The following is a 17,216-nucleotide window of genomic DNA, read 5'->3' as shown; positions in this document are numbered from 1 at the left end:
CTGCATGAAAATAATTTCTAATTGTGTCAATTAGAAATAAGACAGTTTCCAAATATGGTTTCCTATACAAGTTTAATCTATGAAACTATTATATTTGAAAGTAACCCCAACAAACCACCAATGAATGAAGACGTTTGCATCCAGGTTAAGATTTATTGCGAAGAATGATGTTAAGTAACCTGTGACGGAGGGCCGGGGGCTCAGGTGTGCACATTTGGGATGGTCTTTGGTGGTGCTGGGAGGCCACAGCATCCTGAGGAAACACTCATAGCTCCTAGGTCTGCTCAATCTCAAGCTCAGCAGATACCATTATGCATGTAAGTTTGTGCTTCTGATGATAAGTATGAGAATGATGACTCCTATTTGGAGCAACTTCAAAACTTAAAATCCTGGGTTTCTTTCAGCTACTATTTTTTTCTGAGGCTTGAAACATCATTTGAGGATGTGGTATGTGGAAAACAGGATGATACAGCTCTGGAGTTGAAGCTGCTGCAGTGTTTAAGCAGAGTCTGGGGAAGGGAGAGTCTCTGCACACTGGCTGAGGCTTTTCTTCAACTTTTCAAATGGACGGTGGCTGCAGAAACAAAAAGGCTTAACTCTCTGCAGGTGAAGTCATAAAACTACACCTGACGAGCATGAAGAACTTTGCATCAAAAATAATTATTGATATAAGCAGGTGACATAACCTCTGGTACAAAGGGCTTTAGTGAACCAGACTGCTGAGGAACGACAACAGTCTCATTCTGACTAACAGATATTTGAAAGCCATTACAAACATGTATGAGCTTCATTATGACCTTCTGATTGCCCTGAGCCTTGGGCACATCTGTTAACAACCAAGATATGTAAGCCACCCCAAAGAATATCTTTTCTCCTGCTTTATTTGAGCCTGGCTAGCCAACTAAATCAGTTTTCAAAACAATTTAATGGCATTCCTGCCACTAGATGCATTTTCCTGCAAGCGGATGTTGCACCAGATGTGAGAGTGGACCTTTGTTTTTATAGAGCTGTGAAGAACATCTGAGGTATGCGATTGCACAGTCCGTTCTGCCCAGGAGGGCACTCGTGAATAGCATTTATGCAGGCTGTTGGGGAAAGCTGTCTGGGTACGAGTACGGGCATCTCTGAAACGCAGCGTGCGGCTGGTGCGGTGCCTCTCGGCTGAGCGTGGGTGCGAAGCTGAGGCCACGCTGCTGCAGCACGTGCTGGTGCTTCCTTGGTCCCAGGCAGCCCAAAGTGGAGATGAGTGGGAAGCAATGCCCAGCACCTCCTCTCTGAAGTGCCGAAGGCATTTGAGAGCCCAAGACTGCATAAAGAAAACCTCAAATATTCTCTTGCTGGAAAGGAATAAGGATTCGTGGCCTGAAACTACTCACGTGGGAGGATTCTGCTCTCATGAACAAGCTCTGACGGGAACATCAAACCATGTACTTGCCCAACCAGCTTAGCTGAATCCAGTAGCCATTGGGGAGTCCACCCCAGGGCTGTAATTAGTGGCAGGTTTGCAATTAGAGGATGTGGTTATACTTCGGTGGCGCGGCTGGCTTAAGTGGTTCCTGATGGCCAGCTGTGCGGTCCTTGCCAGGGAAGGCACACCAGACTGAAACGTAGGAAGATTTTATTTCCTTGTTTTTAACGTGGCTCGCTTCAGCGATGACATTCACCGTGCTGGCTCCTGCCGCAGCTGGGAACAGGACGTAGCTAACAGCATGGGGGGTAGAACTTCTGCTGGCTTTGCTGCTGAGGGAACCGTATTGTTTAGCTGTAACATGAGGCTGAAGGAAAATGGCTGACCCTACAAGGTATAAGCCTGGCTGTTTGTTCTCACACTTGATTTTAATTAATACCTGATTTTATACAAAATAGAAGAGCTTCAAGGGGAGATTGAGATATGCCTGCTGCAGAGACTCTCAAGCTGGAAGGGTCAGGGCTATTTGGCACGTGAGGGAGAGAAAGAGGCTGGAGATGCTGCAAATCAGGCACGGAAGGAAGGAGCTGAACTGGGAGCTCACACGCCATGGGTGGGTACTATAGTTCCCAGGTCTTGGGCCAGGTTAGGTGTCTCCCTGCCATCTTGCCAACAGGCAGGAGTCCTCTCCTCAGGGCACACTGAACACAGCGGGTCTCAGACACACGAGGGTAGCCCCACACTAGTGCTTTGGCTGCCCCTTGCAGCACGGCCCGCAGCCTGGGGAGATTCCAGCCCATGGTGAACCCCCTGCAGCCGTGGGTGTCAGGCCAGCAGTGCCAAAGCTGGTGGTGGTTAACCAGCCTGTGCACGCCCAAGTGAAGTCTAAGTCCTGAACTCTTCCCTTGCAGAATGAGTCCTGTGCCAGAGGTCAGTGCTGTGACACGGAGCACGGTGTGAGATGAGTTGCTCTGTGGAGATTGGGCCCTCGGCAGCCAGACAGGTGTCTGGCAAGCCATGGGAGTGCTGGTCTCGCACTGGTTCGTATCCACCACTCCTACGCCTTCTCTTCCTCCCCCTTTCCTGGCCCCTGGCCCACCTGCCCTCCTTATTTCTCTGCTAAACTTTTGCTTTACATTTTCGTCATCACACATGACAGGAACAGAGATTGCTACAGCTGTCTGTGAAGCTTCAGTTTATTTATTGCAGGTGTAAGCCCACAGCTCTTAGAAAGCTGCATTAAGTGCAGTCCATCATCAGAGTACAATATATCTGTTCTGGAGCAATGATCTCCGTAGCACATTTTTATGCACACATATTTTCAGGTTTCTGAAGCACCTACTCTAAAAATGCTCTTGTTATACAAGAACCTGTGCCTCATATATGATCTACAAAAGAGAGGAGAACCAAGTGTAAAGATAACTTTGCTTGTGGCAGAATGAAGGGGACCATAGCAGTTACCCAAAGGAAAAAAAAAAAAGTGAGACTAGCAAACGTAAGCTGTTCAGTATCATTGGCACAGATGAAGTGAAAACAAGTGAAGAGCTGACAAAACACCCACTCGTTTCAGCAGGAGTCTGCATGTTTTGTGTTGGGAAGCTCAGGAAGTTCAGCCAAAATCAGACTATTGTGACAAAGCTGTCTTTCACATGTGAGGAAAAGCAGTGAGCCATTTCTCTACTATCTGTAGGTGCCCCTGACATAGTCAGGTCCTTTGTGTCACTTGGAGAAACCACATTGATTTCTAGAACAGCCACCCTTAGGCAAGGTGCTGGACAGGGATGTGCTCTGTACCATTTGCTCTGTACTCTTAAAGTTCATCCTGATGCCCATGGTCATGACCAACACCTGTGTTCATTTCCAGTGATCCCAGGGAGAAGGCTGTTGGTGAAATGGGTCTCGATTCAGGGACGTGTTCCCTCCTGTACTTTTCAATGTAAGGTTCGGCCACTTCCCACACCTGCGAAATGAGAAAGTGAAACAGTAGAGTCAGAAGCAAAACAAAAGGTCAGGTCAGACATCAATGCACAAGTTCAGGAAACCCCATGGAAGAGTTAATGGGATGGAAGTGAGAATTACAGGCCTACAAAGGTAAGTTGTGTGCGATCAGCAGAACCAGAGAGGCAGCCAGAGTGAGGCTTTGGGAAGAGCATGTGGATGGATTTGGCAGAGGATGGTAAAAAATACAGCTCCAGGGTGATGAGGTGAAAGGATTCAAGGTGAAAACATTGCATCTTGTCTTGTTACCAGGTTAACGCTCTGTGTGCAACACCTGAGAGAGGATCACTGTCGCTACAAAAATCACTTGGTCATGAAGGGGCTAGGGGAGCAAAATGGCAGCTGGCAAGGACAAAGGAAAAAAGAAGGGATGGTGGCTGAGATTTAAGGCAGAAAAGGATGATGTTCTACAGTCTTCTTTGCCTCTCCTCCTGCAAGGGCTGCAGGGCAAACTGCCTTGCAGAAGACAGGCTGGGATTTTCTTCTCCCATTTGCTTACTCTCCCCGATTCTTCTGTTACTTATATTTTACAAACAAATAAAAGAGATGGATCACATAGCTGTACAAACACTCGGCCCAGGTTAACACATTTCTCCACTGCTCTTCCCTCACCCACATCCATGTATTTCTCCCAGTGGTCCGCCAGCCCAAGGGCCTCAAGGCTGGGGAGCTCTCATTGCCCCAGGAATGAGGAACACTGGAGAGAGACCACTGACATCTCTGGAGATCTGCAGGGGTATAGGACCTTGCCTTCAAATGGTTCAAAGCTGGACCTATGTCTGTGAAACCCCCGACAGAATTAATAATGTAAGCTATTTATTACATAGGGCAACCTTAGGAATTAGTTTCTGAAGATGGCCCATTAAAACTAATGAAAACCAAATCTCAGAAAATCTGGTGGCTCGTGCCCAAGGTCAACACTCACCTTCTGCTCCATGAGCAGCCTGTGAGCTGCTTCGATGTCTGGGGCCATGAAGCGATCCTTCATCCAAGGCCTGTAACGAGACACATTTGTGAACATTAGCCAAACATTAACCACCACCGCCAGCAACCGGCCTCCAGATGGGTGACCTCTGGGCGATCTTACCTCACCACGGAACGCACAAGGTCGTAGACCTTCTCCAATGGGGTTGTCGTTTTCAGAGGGCGTAGGAATTCAATGCCCTGGCAGGCTGCGAGCAGCTCAATAGCCAGAACTAGGAAATCAAAATGGCGAAAGGGATTTTTTGGCAGCTTAAGGTGAGGTTTCCCTCATAAAGCTATCCTTGGTGGTTGTTCTGGCTAACGTGATGTGGTTTCAGGTAATGTGAAAAGAGCAGCGGATCTTCGCACCTCAGAGAGGCAGCCCAGCAGCAGGATTGTTTTATGGATGGTGCTGGGGGTCGCATCCAGTATTTTGGAAAGCAGATTGTAGGTAGTGTGCTGTACAGACTTTTCAGTGTACCAGGAACTCCTAGTTATCACAGTCTTAAATCCTTAAAAATCTCTTCCAGGGCATCTCTAATACCCAAAGTAATGGGCATCATAAATCAGAAAAATTCTTTAGGACTGAGAAGAAGAAAAGGGCCTGAGCTATAAAAGAAAGTCTTCCCATAAAGCTTGCAAGAGCCTCTGTGAAAGCACTAATAAAATTACAGAGCTTTGGAAGACAGTCTTCTGTCTGGAGAATTTTGCACCATACCTGCCCACCTCACACCTGATCATTATTGGTATTGGGTCCTCATTTTCATGCGCCAATCCACTCAAGGAATTGGGAAAACAAACTGGATCTAGGACACATTCTTTCTCAACACGTTGTTGAAACACACGGTTTCTCAAACTCATTTCCCTGCACACAAGAAAATGTATTTATATAAAACCAAATCTTCAGAGCATTAATATGTATAAACTCAAGTGAGCAAATGAGTTCAGTATTTGTGTGCTGTGTATTACTCTGTCCTTTCTCTAACAACTGACACCTGTATCTAAGCACACCATCTGCCAAATAAATAAATAAAAAGCAGGAGGGCAATCTGTCCTTGTAAGCAAGAGAGGAAAGTTTTGCAGCGTGTCCTGCAGTAAACAGTGCTGCAGTAAACTTAGTGCTGGATTTACCTCACCTCTGTTAGAAAGATCTGACTGCTTGTAAAATGTGTACTTAATAAATATTTTTAGATAGTTCCTCCAGGTGTGTTAACTCTTTTTTTTTCCTAAAGTATATCTAAAAATATCTTAATAATATCTATTATCTTAATCTGTTTACATACATAAGGTCTGTCTGGAAACCAGAATTTTAATTTTACCTTGCTCCACATGTTCAATAACTCTCAAAGCTTTTCTTGCAGCCCATCCTCCCATGGACACGTGATCCTCCGTAGCAGCGCTGGTTGAGAGGGAATCCACAGAAGAGGGGTGGCACAAGGCTTTGTTCTCAGAAACTGCAAAAACCCAGCGCAGTGAGTGTAGGACAGAATGGGCACGAGACAGCAGAAGCAATGGCCAACCTGGAGCAAAGAGCCTGTCCACCACCTCAGGTCCAGCTATTGCTCCTCTTTCAAGAAGGCATCGATACTTTACCTGAACTGAGTACTTTGTAATAAATATCTTGAAAACTATCATTGCCTCTGAGAACAGTAACCAATATCAGTCTTTAGGTGCAAATATTAACCAAATATAGAAAGGCTGCTCACTCCTTACCCTTCTCTGGGGTTGGGTTGCTTGGGCTCAAAGGCCTGATGGAAACTGAAGAAAAAAGAGTGGAGAGCACAACTGAAATACAAGCCTGGTCTTGCCTGTTAGTTCAAGGCAACTCTTTGTAAAGAGCATTGGTTCCCTCTGTTTTCAATCACAGATGCTGCCCTCCCCTGATTTCAAGGGAAGAGCTAAAGATCAGCATCTGGTCTCTTCTCATCAGAGCTGAAGCACTTACAGAACTTGCCCCAGGAAGATGCAGGAGCATGATACAAATCCTGTCCCACCCTCCTGGCCTCACTATGAGGCTGCCCATGTCCCTTCTCCAGGCATGAAAGCCCCTAAGGATGAACATGCTCTGGATATGAAAGCTGGGTGGAAGACCTGGCATAAGTCTCTCAAGCTGCACCCAAAAGCAAGTGGTATTTGGCTGCAGGAAGAGCTGTAGGCACCATCCAGTAACAATTTGAGGTTGAGAATTGCTCTTTAGAAGAGAAGAAACAAAGTCTTTGTTCACAGTGCTCTGGCTGCATGCAGACCTTTTCTTTTGGAAGCCCAGCAGGATGCTGAGGAATGCCCTCAACAAATTAGGAGCTTCAGAAAAGCAACAAGAGCAACAGAGAGGTGGTGACACCAATTGTGAATAGGCTGGAGTGACACAGTCCAGGGCCAGAGCCCAGCTGGCATGTTTAGGAAGGCAACAGCAGGTCCTCGAGAGGCTGCATGTGGCGACTGCAAACAGTTTGGTCTGGCGGGCACAGCGCTGCCGGAGAGGAAGGGAGAGACGCATCCAGCGGCGTTGCAAAACATCGGCAAGTTTTTTGCAGTTTTGTCTGTTTACCCTGAGAGTGGACAGCATTAACTGGCACACAAACACCTTAGAAACTGGCAGAGTGACTTAAAAATATTAGTAATACCTTGCCTAAAAAAAAAAAAAAAAAGAGCTCAAACTTTTCTTTTAGATAAATTCCTGGCTCTTTTGACCCGGGAAGGATGGTTTTAACCCATGGACCCCTGGGGTCACTGCAGCAATGAATTTAGGGGGCAGGGCTGTAATTTTCATTCCCTGGGGCTGAAGCCATGAATGCTCCAGAATCTCTCGCTCCAGACTACTGAAGTGAGCTGCGAAACTTGAAGCCAAGCAACGACTAAGGCCTGGACCCATCCTGAACTCTGCCCAGCCAAAAGGAAAAGTGTCCAGCCTTCGAAGAAGGGCATGAGCTTCAGAAGAAGAAGGGCTTCAGCTCCTTGTCCAGCCCCACTTCCCAAAACAGTCTCTGGGCAGGATTTCTTTGTTACATCAATTTATGTAGTTCATTGACTTTTTTCTTTTTTTTTTTCCTGCAGGATGTTTATCTGCACCTTTATCTGTCATCCTCTTTTCCTTTGTCTGTTTGCCTCTCTTATAATTTACCCTCTGCTCATTGCATGTTTATGCTGGCTCATGCTTTCCTGAACTTATGAACTGTAATATCCCAGTGGCCAGCAGGCTTCTGGTTGCCTTAGGCACATGTACTAGAGGGAAAACGTACTAATGCTTATTTTTAGTGTGCTTCTCTGATAATCAGCCCTGGGAACTCCAGTCTCCTGCAAACTGTGAGTCTCATAGTGATGTACTGGCTGTCAAATGGAGACGCCAAGTACTAAGGGTACCACACCCAGCTTTGAGACAAGTGGTGTCCCCATGCTAGGGAGCGGTGAGGAACCCCTGCTTACAGATTCAAGCAGAGGTTCTAGGTTCAGCAGAGTGGCTCAGACAGATGTATACTTGTTGCCTGCAGTGTTTACTGTTAATTAGAGCCCTCTCTGAGCTGATTTGCAGGCTCCTGGGTACAGAGCTGTCACTGATTTTAACCAGAGCTCCTAGGCTGGTGACTGTAAATCAGAGTGCTCCCTGCCAACCCCATAAAGATGCAAGCAGGCAAGCATTCCCACCGAAGTCCACCTAAGGGTTTGCATGCTCAGAGCACTACACATGCCCATGGGTCAGTGCAGAATAAAGAATCCTGAGCTGAAATAATTGCAGCTGCACTCAACACTCAAAATTTCCACCCAGACAGCAGAAAGCATGTGGAGAAGAGATAGAAAACATGGTGAGATGCCTTCGTATTTACTATCAAATTACAACTATCTCAATATAAATTGGTCTTTCTAGCTTGCTGTCTTCATTATATTGCTTAAGCACTCACCCAGGGCAGCTGCTGTGCAGTGTGCAATCATGAAGCCAGAGTTCAGACCTCCTTCAGTGACTAAAAACGCAGGCAGTTCACTGAGTGAGGGGTTGCAGAGCCTCTCAATTCTTCTTTCACTAATTGCAGCAAGTTCGTGCACACCGATTGCCAAATAGTCCAGAGCCTATAAAAGATCTCATTAAACCAGATGACAGAAAACAAACAAACTAACCCAAAAAATAAACATTTTTTTTTTTTCTCCAAATGCTTAATTACCTTTGCAGGATATTCACCATGAAAATTTCCTCCAGAAATGGTCTCCGCTCTTTCAGCAAACACCATCTTTAAGGATAAGTTAAGGCATAAACATGAGTGAAATATACTTTACATGACAGATAACTGTTAGTAATCAGAATATCATAACTGTTTGTGCTAACAGGCTTTTATTTGCAAGCACATTATATTACATCTGTTTGTTCACTTTTCAGAAAATGAAGACCCAATCTCAGTTCTCCAAACTTGTAGGTACAGTTTGGACATGTATTTTTTCAAACAGACTACATAAAACGAAGCCCTTGATTGAGAGGAGTGGGGAGGGCAGGGAACTATTAGGGGTGCAAAGAAACACGTGTTTGGATTCTGGTATAGTTTCCCCATTCCTTGGCAGATTCTCTCCAGGGCAGACGTAATTTTGGACAGGTTACAAGTAGGAATGCTGATCAGCTATCGATATGATGTTATGTACAGCATCTTTATATTGCTGAGGGGAATCCAGCCTTGCTCAGCACCGGTACCAGACCTGTGCACAGTTTACCAGGCTGAGCTGCGATGAGGCTTTTTGTCTGCCCTCCCCGACAGAGGGCTAATCTTGCCCTGGAGTGCAGGTTTCACTCCTACTGCACCGCCAGATGTTTCATACAACAACTCACCATCCAGGTCCATTTGGTTGCCAAGTCCTGTCTATCTCATATTCAATATAAGCATACAGAGTCTCACCTAGGAAGCATTACACTAAGCCAGGGGTGTCAAACTCAGTTTTTATAGGACTAGTTACATTTATACAGTCCTAAAATAACATTCAGTCCTTTGAAGGCAACTGAGAGGCTGATGTGGCCCCCGGTGAAAATGAGTTTGACAGCCTTGCACTAAGCTGTGTGCACACATTGTTTCCTTGGCCAACACACACTTGCATGCACCAATGCAGACATGGGTAAGGGGGGAGAGGTTGCTGTCATAACCAAGGGTAGTTATTGTCTGAAACCTATTATTACTTTTTTGCCTCCTATGCAAATAATTTTTGAGAAGAAAGAGATAAAAAAGGCCAAGCAAAATCTTACACAGAAATAAAGTTATCAAAAAAGATACAGGGTTGTCTGTAGCACTGTTGATTTCAGTCATCATGATGTCCTTCACAAAAGCAATTGTATCATTTACAATGCCGTGGACCTAGAACAAAAGACATTAGCACTCAAGTTTAGTGTTTACACTTAGTTCATCTTGGGCACGCTGACCAAGCTGCAGGCACTCTCCCATTATCCCGGTCTGTACCATCCACACATGAAGGTGGTTTTGGATTTGCTCTTAAAATCAGGAGCATCACTGTGGAACAGTGCTCATCCAAGACAACTGAAATGCTATATTTACTATTAATATGGCAATATTGCTAAAAGGGTGATCTGAATACACCATTCTTTACTTGTTTGGGTTGGTTTACCCTAAATGGAAGATACTTATGCAGTGGCAGAAGGGTTATTAGGGAAGAAGTATCCTTCTAAAGGCCCACAGAAAACACTCTCATTAATTAATTAACTTTCATTAATTCAATTGAATTAATACCTTTGCTCATGTTAAAACTTATGGATGGAGTTCTTCCAGTATGGAAGATGAGCAACGTGCAACTCTGGCTGCTTCTGGAAACACGTTTCCCCACTTCACCATCTTAGCAGCAATGCAGAAGAAATGCCCTACACAGCCTGCAAGTGTGGAAACCAGCATATTCCTCCTGCTTCTGATGCCTGACCCCTTTCACATCTGAATACAGCTTTGTTAGATGCTACCTGATAGGTGCATGCATGGGATCAATTAATTACACATCTCCATTAATACTAACTTCGAAGTGAGGGGGAAGCAAAATAAAACCACTTCCTCTAACGGAGTCAGACAGTGCATAGTTGGCCATATTTCTGATGTGGGAACCTCGTCATCATTTATGTAGTGCTACGAAAGGAAATAGAAGTCAGTTTTTACCTGAGGGCAGCAGCGCATTGTGTATGCGTCCTGAACTCGGTCACAGAACCTATGGCTCTCTAGAAGGAACAAGGAAGGAAAATACCAAATATTCCTCACACGAAAGCATATGAGCTGCTGCTGAAAGACCCAGCTGGACCTGCGTAACTTGGAAGGGTGAAGGTTAAGATTGTTCACCTGCTATTTCTGATGGATGATGGTCAGAATCTAGAAGGGACCGGAATCGAAATGCCACTTCAGCCTGCCCTTGATGTGGGCGCACTGCGTGGATGTCTAGTAAAACAAGTCAAACTGTTAGGTTTTGCTCCTCTTGGCAAAGGCTGTTAAGCAAACAGAGATGAAAGGCCCAGTACCCACCAGTGTCAAAGGCCCTTGTTGTACCCTTCAAGACTTCAAGTGTAAGGGCGGCAATTATGTCAGCTTGTCTGGCTATAGCACTGGCTCTTTCAACTGCTTCGCATCCCAGCGAGGTGATCATTTGTGTCCCATTGATGAGGGCCAGACCCTGCAAAGAGGGAGCAGATGTTAATCAAATTCATGGTGGCTATTCCACACACGATGATAATCACCCGCCTCTGTGTGAATTCTCCTTCTCATATGAATGTGTTAAAGACCTCTGTTTAGCTTCCTGGATCATCCCAAAATCATAAAATCCATGGCTTGGCTGGGTATCTTTGCTACATAAATTGTCAATGTTCATCACCCTAGTAAGTCATCATAGACATCCTTGGAGCGCCAGTAGTTCCAAGCAAGAGGTTTATTTAATGTCAATCCCACTACTGATAATACCTCATTAATAACCTTCTGGAGCTTGATTTAAAATGACTGCTAATTCATTTCAGGCTTAAAATGTAAGTATAAAGCAACTAGGGATTGACTATGCTTGTTTTGCTTCAGCTGGCTTCATTATACTTTATTACCTCTTTCGGTTTCAAGTTAATTGGTCTCAGACCATGGGCTTCCAGGACCTGTGAAGGAGTTTAATGACAGGGTAATTAATGAAAAATGTTTTTCAGTAATTCAGTCACCAAAACTTTTAAATCTTAAATGTTTCCATAAATAAAAATATTAACAAATTCCTTAAGGGAGAAAAAGAGCTCTATATCACAAACATTTTAAATATTTTTTTCTGCTAGGCCAAAATAAAGGAAAGCATTTTTGGTCTTCCAAACTTTCACCTCATTCCCCACTGCCAGCAAAAGAAGGTAGTAGGAGCAACGAAGCGAGATACTGTCACAGCCTATTAATGGCTTGTCCTGGTTTTGGTTAAAACAAGACAAAATGTCTTCTAGTGAATTTTCCTTTCATCTAAGTCCTTCTAAGTAACTGCATTTTTCTGAAGTTGGCCGCATGTTTTTCAGACAGTGTCCACTTCAGAACTGATAACACCTGATGTTTATATTTTTACTGAGCTAACGGTAGGAATGGTAGGCAGAAAAGGCCCACGTTTATATTTATTGCTACAACAGCCAAGGTCACTGATAGACCTCTTATGTTCCACAAGTGAGGGTTTGTAAAAGGGTCATATTTGCAGGGAGGGGTGGGCAGAACAGGTGACCCAAATTGACCAATGAGGTATTCTACGTACATACCATACTCAGTGTAAAGCTCTCGCTCAAGGCTACACACAATTTGGCAAACGAGCCAGAAAGCAGAAAAAAAACCCCAAAAAACAACAACAATAACCAACCAACCAACAAGACAAAAAACCCCGAAACAAAACAAACAAACCAAAACAAACAAACCAAACAATCAAGTGCATGAATCTTACATATTTAGCATCAGCCCAGCCACTCTTTGGGGACCACATCTTTCCCTCTCCGATTAATCCCAGAGCGAGATGAGAGAGGGGGGCCAAGTCTCCGCTGGCTCCAACTGTCCCTTTCTCAGGAATATAAGGAAGGCAAGACGCTAGAAAGAAAACAAAAAGGACTCCTGTTAGAGCTTCCCTTCAATATGCTCCTTGGAAAACAGAGAAGCCAGCACGTGAGTGTGGTCACAGTAACATCCTGCCACCATGGTCAGTGGCACCAGCAGGACTACTCTTGTTGCAGACTGGGATTTGCCCCTGCTCCCAGGCTAGCTGCAGTTTATAAAGAAATAATCTCCCTTCTGCGTTCAGTTCTGGAGTGGGGGGACCACAGCTTGGGGTGATTGCACCTACAGCCACACAGCCAAGCAGGTAAAACATCGCTCCTCTCAGCCCTCCATCGCAGGGTGACCACCTGGTACGGACAAAGCTACCTCTTCTTTTCTCACTCCACTAAACATTGCGTAACACCGAAAAATCATCTTTGAACCCTCTTCCCCACACCCCACTGAGCACTGAATGTGTGAAAATGGAGAAACTGAGCCCAGGAAACTGCGGAAAAAGTAGGGGAGGGACCACCAGTCTGTTTCTCTTCTTTTGCAGAGCTGAACACTGAATTGCAGCTCCTTCACCCTCTGTCAGAGGAGGAAAAGGAGGAGGAGGAGGAGGAGGGTGTACCAGAGGTCACCACTGCACGGAGAAGGTCCTCTTTGCTCATCACCACCACACCGGGATGCCTCACCAGAGGGACCATTAATGGACAGCAGCTAACAAATGGCACAGCCACTCCTTTGGTTTCCCCACCGCGGCATCTGGCAAGGCCACCCAGCTTCAACCGCTCTGACAGCCATTGCCACATGAGCTGCTGACCAGCCATGGGCTCCTGCATGGCTGCCTTGTAACCCTTGCTCATGAACATTTGTGAAGGTCTCACAAAAACAGGTGCTGCTCGAGCAGGCCTCCTTGACAAACACCAACATGTGCAGTTTTCTATGTGGTAATAGCCCCACCCCAAAATCCTGGCATCCCTAGAGATGGTGGCACAACAATAGGACAAAGGTTAGAGACTTGAGGCTTTGTAGAAGAGCTTTTCCAGAGTCACAGTCATGCTCTTAGTCAGGCTTAGTCTTCAAGTAATTACTTGGCCTCTCAGAGGCTCATTCCCCAAACTTCTAATTGTTGTATCCCTTTATCTCAGCCTTTCCTCTCACTTCTGCCCACACCGCATGTTCAACAGAGGAATGGTCTCTATCCATGATCTTCCACAGGATCAGTCACAGCAGAGCTTTGGTCCTGATCTCTCACAACTATCAACATCCATAGTTCCATCCATTTAACAAAACGGCTAAAAGAAAAAAAAAAAAAAAGGAAAACGAGATTTTCTTTAAACATCTTTTTACCATTAAATGCTTCAACAACTTGCTGGAGCGTTTCTAGGGATATTCCACTGTATCCTTTTGCTAGGACATTGATTCTCAGCGCCAACAGCATGCGAGATCTCTCTGGGCTCAAAGGTTTCCCCACACCTGAAACAGACACCCTCTCAGTTACTAACCCACTACCAACAGCAGCAGAAAAGGGAAACCACGCAGTTTCTCATTACCTGCAGAATGTGAACGAACCAAGTTCACTTGAAGCTCCCTATGGGGAAAAAAAAAAAAAAAGATAGAAAAAAAAGTAAAACCACAAATAAGACTTGTCAGGTTTTATTTTGCACAAAACAGAGGGAAATGTAGAAGCAGCTCTCTCATCTAACCACAGGGTATAAATGTACAAGGTCAAACTGTTCCCTTCTCTTCCTTTCCTGAAATGAAAGGATGGAGAAAGCTGCACACACAACTTACCTCAGCTTACTGTTTGGGATGACAGTCCTGGCAAACTTCCCAAACCCCGTGGTGATTCCATAAACAACTGCAAGAAATGTACACCATTGGTTAAGGAGGGAACCTGACAAAGTTTTCTAAACAATTAATAGCTAGAGGAAAAATATTTACTCGTCTGTTCCTTTATGATCCTTTCAATCACATCCCGTGATTGTTTGACTTTAGCCTCAGCTTCAGGTGTGAGCTAAAACATGAGTAGTTTAAATATTAGTTTATCTGTCATTATTTAATTTTCATTGTAGAAAGATAAACATGTCATTTTTAGCTGGGTTTGTTCAGAATCTTTACCTTTATCTTGTAGAGCCCCTTTCCTAGATTGACCAAGTCCTCCGTTGTTAAGCTGTTGCCATCTAAAGAAATATACTACACCAAAGAACCACCTTTTAGTTTGGGATATGTGTAAGTATAAAGTTGCTTAATAATCAGAATTACAAACAAACAAACAAACCAAAACCCAGTCAAAACTCAGGAATGAGAGGAAGCTCACTCACACTTTTCACAAGACAGGAACTCTCTCTAAAAAAAGTAATAAACATACTATATTAGATTCCTAGACCAAGCTAATCTAATAGCCCCTGAATGCGGCAGTGGCTCAGCTCTCCGCAGGTTTTGATGAATAAGCAGGATTTGTTACCGAGTTGTAAAATTGTTGGCGATTCCTACCTGTTCTGGTTCTCTGTATTTGCTGTATCTGAAAGTTCCGTAAAGGAAAATTAAGGGTAAACAGGATTTCACAGGTAGTAACCATGCGATTACAGTTGGCAACATGTTTTAAGAATGAAGGAACACTAAAAGAACAGGGAAATCTAGAACATTGTGAATCTGGAATTATAAAAAGTTCAAAGTGCTCAAAAAAGGATACAAATGAACTCCTTCTGGCTGAGATGGTATGAAATCTGGAGACATTATATCTCCTTCTATAACTAGAAGAAATAGGCAGAATACACACAAACAGGATTAAATTGCGTTCATTACCATACACAGCAGTAAAAGTCCTAATTTGCAGTTATCAGCACTGAACATCGTTGCACGCTTTAGGAAAACAACAGAGAAGTATGTATTTATTTGAGGTATTCTAAAAGCAAAAGCAGAACAGCCCAACCCATATGTATGGGTTTTGCTTACCAACTTCAACAAACTCATTGTCCTCTAGAGCATCCTCCACCGTATCATCAAGATCCAGCAACCCAAGTCCTTTGCACCTTCGCACGTAAAATTTTACTTCTTCCACCGAGGCAAATCCTCCGTTGTCTGGTTTGTTTTTCATGTACCGTCTCACAGCTTCCTTCCCCAGCCACCTGATGGTGTTGGCACAGCTTCGGCACGGCACCGCCAGCCATTCTCCTCGGACGTGCACGGTGTACCTCGGCATACTTCCTCTCCAAAACTGTCCCTTTTCCGAGAAGGGCTGCAGCGTGCAGCAGCTTTAGATTTACCATGTGACGACCCGAAGAGCAGCATCTAGCTGGAGTCCAGTGTTGCAATCAAAAGCAAAACTACGCCCTCAGAATCCTCACTTTTGTAAATAAGCGAGATCGATGTATTCGGCTTTCATCCAATCAAACCAAACCCAGGGAGCACACCCTTTTCATGGAAAGGCAAAACCACTCCCAGCTATTGCCACAGGAATTTTTTTCCAAAGATCGCATCAGGAATATAGAAATGAAAATTCAGGAGCTGGAGCTTATATACCAAGAATAGATAAAGAAATCAGACTAAGCTGGGATGCAACTGTTCTAAAAACTTGAGGGTTTAACACAAGTTGAGAGTTGTCATCTGGCAGTAGATCACACTAATGAAAACCTCCATGAGGGACATGGCTGGAAGATGGCCAGCCCATTATTATGGGTTGCTCATGGCTGCTGGGATTGAAAGGAGACGGGACTATACTGCTTTTACATCTCTAGCCAGAGTAAGATACAAGCAAGGCAGTGGCAGAAGCAAGCCTACTGCTCTCAGTCCCATGCTGAAGTTTTGAGAAGATGATTTTGTATTGTAGGTGAGGAAAGGGTTCAGGAATTTCCATTGCCCTTTCACTTCTACTCTGGAAAACGCTGCTGCAACAAGCAGCAACAAATATTAGGCCACACCTGCACGGCAGCGAGCCTGGTGCTGCTATATCATGCTTCTTTTGCAGGTAGATGCAAAAAAGAAAAGACGTGGAGAAATACCTGTCAAGAAGGTGCGAAAATAAAGTTTGGCAATAACCACTCCACTTTGTCTTCAAAGGCAAAACAACTCATAGTCCATGCTCCCCACAATAGCGTTCCCAGACCAAGGGACTACTATAAAGTGTATTTACTGGCGGGAATTATTGTAGGGAATTTTAACTTGACACCCATCGGTGGGAGTGTCTGTGTGGGAGATGCTGCTCCAGCAGAGCAGGACACCACCAGTGAAAGCCATGACTGACTTTTTTTTTTTTTTTCAAGCTCTGACAGCGTGAAACCAGGACTATCTGGCACTGTATATGATATATGGGCTTTTATGACAAAATGTTACCCCAAATCTAGTAATGTAAAACATTTCTAAAACAAAGAACAGGAGTTTTCAATACACCATCCTCCTACCAGAGCCTCACCTGAAAAGATAATTTTGAGAGAACGCCTGGTCATTCAGGTGATGCTGTCACAGAAGCCCAATTAGATTTTGGGAGTGAATTAAAGGAACTGTGTAAATTCCTAACCGAAATATAGAAAAATTATTTTCAGTGAGTTTTCCAGCAGAAGTCATCACTCATTCAGAAGAGCAGAATGAATGGCTCACCGGGTCCTCAACACAAGAAAGCCTGTAAGTTCTTTACACACAAGTAGATTGCACTATTTTTGTTCCCAAAAAAAGCCAGTATTTTGTTGTGTTTATTAAAAATTGAGTGTCACAACATCCATAGAAAGAATTTAAACTTTTTGAAGCTCAGTCACCTAGGAGTTAACTTTTCTATCATTTTTATTTAAACTACTTAGACATACTAAGGTTAAAGTTGCATGGAAGAGCTCAGGATGCCTTGAATCAATAAAATCCAACAAGGT

The 17,216-nt window shown here is 44.3% G+C and overlaps 1 protein-coding gene across 1 annotated transcript; it reads right to left on the bottom strand.

Annotated features, from left to right (window-relative positions):
- Window positions 1–3,218: 3,218 nt before the first annotated feature.
- On the bottom strand, window positions 3,219–15,559 carry HAL (histidine ammonia-lyase). The gene is made up of 20 exons (XM_065654088.1): window positions 15,313–15,559; window positions 15,050–15,110; window positions 14,851–14,878; window positions 14,476–14,550; window positions 14,299–14,371; window positions 14,149–14,215; window positions 13,908–13,945; window positions 13,705–13,830; window positions 12,266–12,405; window positions 11,415–11,462; window positions 10,852–10,999; window positions 10,672–10,767; window positions 10,495–10,553; window positions 9,613–9,693; window positions 8,524–8,589; window positions 8,266–8,431; window positions 5,689–5,823; window positions 4,494–4,602; window positions 4,332–4,401; window positions 3,219–3,368 (listed from the first exon to the last, which is right to left on the bottom strand). Exons 1-20 carry the CDS (start codon window positions 15,557–15,559, stop codon window positions 3,219–3,221), a joined length of 1,983 nt encoding a protein of 660 aa, XP_065510160.1.
- Between the last annotated feature and the right edge of the window lie 1,657 nt (window positions 15,560–17,216).

This window comes from Caloenas nicobarica, chromosome 1, assembly GCF_036013445.1.
Source record: "Caloenas nicobarica isolate bCalNic1 chromosome 1, bCalNic1.hap1, whole genome shotgun sequence".
NCBI lineage: Eukaryota > Metazoa > Chordata > Aves > Columbiformes > Columbidae > Caloenas > Caloenas nicobarica.
This window is presented reverse-complemented; position numbering and strand designations above follow the sequence as displayed.

What these genes read in the sequence shown, in the direction of transcription:
- HAL (XM_065654088.1), bottom strand. Translation starts at nt 15,559, where the DNA reads ATGCCGAGGTACACCGTGCACGTCCGAGGAGAATGGCTGGCGGTGCCG. An exon ending in CAGCCAGAAGGAGTTCATTT is followed by an intron (nt 14,879 to 15,049) that starts GTATCCTTTTTT and finishes CGGAACTTTCAG; the next exon opens with ATACAGCAAATACAGAGAAC. An exon ending in GGTTCGTTCACATTCTGCAG is followed by an intron (nt 13,831 to 13,907) that starts GTAATGAGAAAC and finishes TGTCTGTTTCAG; the next exon opens with GTGTGGGGAAACCTTTGAGC.